This window comes from Oncorhynchus nerka, linkage group LG28, assembly GCF_034236695.1.
Source record: "Oncorhynchus nerka isolate Pitt River linkage group LG28, Oner_Uvic_2.0, whole genome shotgun sequence".
NCBI classification, from domain to species: domain Eukaryota; kingdom Metazoa; phylum Chordata; class Actinopteri; order Salmoniformes; family Salmonidae; genus Oncorhynchus; species Oncorhynchus nerka.
Genome location: NC_088423.1, coordinates 22,120,535 through 22,126,534, shown reverse-complemented (window position 1 = coordinate 22,126,534; position 6,000 = coordinate 22,120,535). Strand labels below are relative to the sequence as shown.

General features: G+C 46.8%; 1 protein-coding gene across 1 annotated transcript in view; it reads right to left on the bottom strand.

The window, feature by feature from the left end:
* Positions 1-1,697: 1,697 nt before the first annotated feature.
* abca5 (ATP-binding cassette, sub-family A (ABC1), member 5) overlaps positions 1,698-6,000 on the bottom strand; it is an 88,701-nt gene continuing 84,398 nt past the window's right edge. Inside the window, exons 34-37 of the mRNA XM_029640128.2 lie at positions 2,315-2,467; positions 2,152-2,231; positions 1,986-2,041; positions 1,698-1,853 (exon numbers count right to left, since the gene is read on the bottom strand). Coding sequence (XP_029495988.1) covers positions 1,713-1,853; positions 1,986-2,041; positions 2,152-2,231; positions 2,315-2,467 — 430 coding nt within the window. The 3' untranslated portion in view covers positions 1,698-1,712. The remainder of the gene's footprint in view (positions 1,854-1,985; positions 2,042-2,151; positions 2,232-2,314; positions 2,468-6,000) is intronic.

Here is a 6,000-nt window from a genome sequence, read left to right as displayed (position 1 = left end):
ATGTCCTTGTTTTTGAAGGAAAAGCAAATATTTTGTCCCATAAAATAACATCAAATTGATCAGAAATACAGTGTAGACATTGTTAATGTTGTAAATGAGTATTGTAGCTGGAAACAGCAGATTTGTAATGGAATATCTACATAGGCGTACAGAGGCCCATTATCAGTAACCATCACTCCTGTGTTCCAATGGCACATTGTGTTAGCTAATCCAAGTTTATAATTTTGAAAGGCTAATTGATCATTAGAAAACCCTTTTGCAATTATTTTAGCACAGCTGAAAACAGTTGTGCTGATTAAGGAAGCAATAAAACATGTCCTTTAGACTAGTTGAGTATCTGGAGCATCAGCATTTGTGGGTTCGATTACAGACTCAAAATGGCCAGAAACAAATAACTTCTGAAATTCATCAGTCAATTCTTGTTCTGAGAAAAGAAGGCTATTCCATGCAAGAAATTGTCAAGAAACTGAAGATCTCATACAACGCTGTGTACTACTCCCTTCACAGAACAGCGCAAACTGGCTCTACCCAGAACAGAAAGAGGAGTGGGAGGCCCCGGTGCACAACTGAGCAAGAGGACAAGTACATTAGAGTGTCTAGTTTGAGAAACAGACGACTCAAGTCCTCAACTGGCAGCTTCATTAAATAGTACCCGCAAAACACCAGTCTCAACGTCAACAGTGAAGAGGCGACCCCGGGATGCTGGCTTCTAGGCAGAGTTGCAAAGAAAAAGCCATATCTCAGACTGGCCAATAACAATAAAAGATTAAGATGGGCAAAAGAACACAGACACTCGACAGAGGAACTCTGACTAGGTTTTCTTTCAAAAGCAAGGACATTTCTCAGTGACCCCCGAACTGTAGTATATATATATATATATATATATATATAAGAAGATCTATATTTATAAACTGGGTGGTTCGAGCCCTGAATGCTGACTGGCTGACAGCTGTGGTATATCAGACCGTATACCACAGGTATGACAAAACATTTATTTTTTACTGCTCTATTTATGTTGGTAACCAGTTTATAATAGCAATATGGCGCCTCGGGTCTTGTGGTATATGGCCATTATACCATGGCTAAGGGCTGTGTCCAGGTACTCCGCGATGGGTCATGCATGAGAATAGCCCTTAGCCGTGGTATATTGGCCATATACCACGCCTCCTCGGGCCTTATTGCTTAAATATATATATATCCATTTATACGAACTTGCTGTGAATTCAGATAAAAAATCAAATAAAACCTATTAAAAAAACATAGTAGGTATTAGTCGTATCAGTGCGTCATCAGAGGAGGGAGATTCTGGTTGGGTGGGGTGGAGCAGGCCCCTTGGTTAGTCAGTGCAAAGGTCAGAAAACACACAGTAGTTCGGACAACTCACACACCTCAGCCCCAGAGAGACTTTCCATCCCAAACACACACAGTTCCAGTGTGAGTGTATTGTTGCTAGCCCTCCAGGGCCATGTCCATAGGGGCATCCATCCGTCCTGTGACGCCCATCTTGTCCTATTTGGGCTGGTGGTGGGTGGTGGTGTTAGCCGTGAGGTGAGGGGTGAGTGCATTGCCAGGGCTGGCATAGCCTGTGCCATAGTAAACTCGATTCCAGCCTCTTTAGGCTGGGGACGAGGTTAGTGCCATGTAGGCAGGGAGAATGATGGGAGCCCAGAGACTGTGCCGGCCACAGACAGCCCAGCCCCCCCCAGTGGAGCTCAGAGCTGGTGCACAATGCTGTCTGTGTGGTTGACAGGTACAGGGCCGTCCTGGCGGAGCCGCTGCCACTGGAACGTGGTGCTGAGGGAACCCACCTCTTCCTCCTCGTTCTCCTGCTCCTTAGCAAACTCCATGAAGACCTGAGAGATGGGGTGAGAGAGAGCAAGAGAGAGACTAGCTAAGACAAATAGTCAGGAAGTGGATAGAGTTTGCATTGCAGTTGATGTAACATCACATGATATTCAAGGTAAGGTTCACAAATGAGTACTTACCTGCTCTAAGGTTGATTGTGAAAAGTTGTACTCTTCAAAGTTGAAGGCTTGCTTAGCTGGAGGAAGCGGAAAGCAGAAAACATTAGAACACAATGCATTTTGCCTAAATTGTAACGGATCAATGAAACATGAGGCAGATGGTCAGAGAGTGATCTCACACACTCACCACTCTCTAGCTGAGAGAAGGACTTGGCCAGTGACTTGACATCCTCCATGGGGATCTTGTAAACCATCAGGGTGGCAAAGCTGCAAGACAGAGGCAGCAGGCTTTAGCATGTCACTACACACACACACACACACACACACACACACACTCTGCTCTGACTCACCTCTCCTGTCTTGCAGCGTGAGGGAAGATTCGACGGATCTCCTTGTGGAGCAGTGCCACTTGTTGGAGCCCCGTCAGCTCCTCTCTCAGCTTCAATTCCAGGCTGTAGCCACGCCCATACTTCCCCTTCAGGTGCTGGATAGACCCAATACACCTGAGAGACAGAGACACATCATCATGTGCCTGGGCTTACCTCCGCTGTACCCGCACCCCACCATACCCCTGTCTGCGCATTATGCCCTGAATATATTCTACCATGCCCAGAAATCTGCTCCTTTTATTCTTTGTCCCCAACGCTCTAGGCGACCAGCATTGATAGCCTTTAGCCGCACCCTCATACTACTCCTCCTCTGTTCCGCGGGTGATGTGGAGGTAAACCCAGGCCCTGCATATTTTCAGGCACCCTCATTTGTTTACTTCTGTGATCGAAAAAGCCTTGGTTTCATGCATGTCAACATCAGAAGCCTCCTCCCTAAGTTTGTTTTCCTCACTGCTTTAGCACACTCTGCCAACCCTGATGTCCTTGCCGTGTCTGAATCCTGGCTTAGGAAGGCCACCAAAAATTCTGAGATTTCCATACCAAACTATAACATTTTCCGTCAAGATAGAACTGCCAAAGGGGGAGGAGTTGCAGTCTACTGCAACAGTCTACTGCAGAGATAGCATGCAAAGTTGTCATACTTTCCAGGTCCATACCCAAACAGTTCAAACTTAAAAATGACTCTCTCCAGAAATAAGTCTCACTGTTGCCGCCTGCTACCGACCCCCCTCAGCTCCCAGCTGTGCCCTGGACACCATTTGTGAATTGATCGCTCCCCATCTAGCAGAGTTTGTTCTGTTAGGTGACCTAAACTGGGATATGCTTAACACCCCGGCAGTCTTACAATCTAAGCTAGATGCCCTCAATCTCACACAAATCATCAAGGAACCCACCAGGTACAACCCTAAATCTGTAAACAAGGGCACCCTCATAGACATTATCCTGACCAACTGGCCCTCCAAATACACCTCCGCTGTCTTCAACCAGGATCTCAGCGATCAATGCCTCATTGCCTGTATCCGCTACGGGTTCACAGTCAAACGACCACCCCTCATCACTGTCAAGCGCTCCCTAAAACACTTCTGCGAGCAGGCCTTTCTACTCGACCTGGCCCGGGTATCCTGGAAGGATATTGACGTCATCCCGTCAGTTGAGGATGCCTGGTCATTCTTTAAAAGTAACTTCCTCACCATCTTAAATAAGCATGCTCCATTCAAAAAAATGCAGAACTAAGAACAGATATAGCCCTTGGTTAACTCCAGACCCGACTGCCCTCGACCAGCACAAAAACATCCTGTGGCGGACTGCAATAGCATCGAATAGTCCCCGCGATATGCAACTGTTCAGGGATGTCAGGAACCAATACACGCAGTCGGTCAGGAAAGCAAAGGCTAGCTTTTTCAAGCAGAAATTTGCATCCTGTAGCTCTAACTCCAAAAAGTTCTGGGACACTGTAAAGTCCATGGAGAACAAGAGCACCTCCTCCCAGCTGCCTGCTGCACTGAGGCTAGGGAACACGGCCACCACCGATAAATCCATGATAATCGAAAACTTCAACAAGCATTTCTCAACGGCTGGCCATGCCTTCCTCCTGGCTACTCCAAACTCGACCAACAGCTCCCCCCCCCGCAGCTACTCGCCCAAGCCTCCCCAGCTTCTCCTTTACCCAAATCCAGATAGCAGATGTTCTGAAAGAGCTGCAAAACCTGGACCTGTACAAATCAGCTGGGCTTGACAATCTGGACCCTCTATTTCTGAAACTATCCGCCGCCATTGTCGCAACCCCTATTACCAGCCTGTTCAACCTCTCTTTCATATTGTCTGAGATCCCCAAGGATTGGAAAGCTGCCGCAGTCATCCCCCTCTTCAAAGGGGGAGACACCTTGGACCCAAACTGTTACAGACCTATATCCATCCTGCCCTGCCTATTTAGGGTCTTCGAAAGCCAAGTCAACAAACAGATCACTGACCATCTCGAATCCTACCGTACCTTCTCTGCTGTGCAATCTGGTTTCCAAGCTGGTCACGGGTGCACCTCAGCCACGCTCAAGGTACTAAACGATATCATAACCGCCATCGATAAAAGACAGTACTGTGCAGCCGTCTTCATCTACCTGGCCAAGGCTTTCGACTCTGTCACTCACCATATTCTTATCGGCAGACTCAGTAGGCTCGGTTTTTCTAATGACTGCCTTGCCTGGTTCACCAACTACTTTGCAGACAGGGTTCAGTGTGTCAAATCAGAGGGCATGTTGTCCGGTCCTCTGGCAGTCTCTATTGGGGTGCCACAGGGTTAAATTCTCGGGTCGACTCTTTTCTCTGTATTTACCAATGATGTTGCTCTTGCTGTGGGCGATTCCCTGATCCACCTCTATGCAGACGACACCATTCTGTATACTTCTGGCCCTTCCTTGGACACTGTGCTATCTAACCTCCAAACGAGCTTCAATGCCATACAGCACTCCTTCTGTGGCCTCCAACTGCTCTTAAACGCTAGTAAAACCAAATGCATGCTTTTCAACCGTTCGCTGCCTGCACCCGCACGCCCGACTAGTATCACCCCCCTGGATGGTTCCGACCTAGAATATGTGGACATCTATAAACACCTAGGTGTCTGGCTAGACTAAACTCTCCTTCCAGACTCATATCAAACATCTCCAATCTAAAATCAAATCTAGAGTCGGCTTTCTATTCCGCAACAAAGCCTCCTTCACTCACGCTGCCAAACTTACCCTTGTAAAACTGACTATCCTACCGATCCTCAACTTCGGCGATGTCATCTACAAAACAGCTTCCAATACTCTACTCAGCAAACTGGATGCAGTCTATCACAGTGCCATCCGTTTTGTTACTAAAGCACCTTATACCACCCACCACTGCGACCTGTATGCTCTAGTCGGCTGGCCCTCGCTACATATTCGTCGCCAGACCCACTGGCTCCAGGTCATCTACAAGTCCATGCTAGGTAAAGCTCCGCCTTATCTCAGTTCACTGGTCATGATGGCAACACCCACCCGTAGCACACGTTCCAGCAGGTATATCTCACTGATCATCCCCAAAGCCAACACCTCATTTGGCCCCCTTTCCTTCCAGTTCTCTGCTGCATGTGACTGGAACGAATTGGAAACTTTTATCTCCCTCACCAACTTTAAACATCAACTATCTGAGCAGCTAACCGATCGCTGCAGCTGTACATAGTCCATCGGTAAATAGCCCACCCAATTTACCTACCTCATCCCCATACTGTTTTTATTTATTTACTTTTCTGCTCTTTTGCACACCAGTATCTCTACCTGCACATGACCATCTGATCATTTATCACTCCAGTGTTAATCTGCAAAATTGTAATTATTTGCCTACCTCCTCATGCCTTTTGCACACAACGTATATAGACTCTTTTTTTCTACTGTGTTATTGACTTGTTTATTGTTTACTCCATGTGTAACTCTGTGTTGTTGTCTGTTCACACTGCTATGGTTTATCTTGGCCAGGTCGCAGTTGTAAATGAGAACATGTTCTCAACTAGCCTACCTGGTTAAATAAAGGTGAAATAAAAATAAAATCATCACAACTAGATAAACCTAATACACATGAGACACAGCATCATAACTAGATAAACCCAATACACCTGAGACACATCATCATCA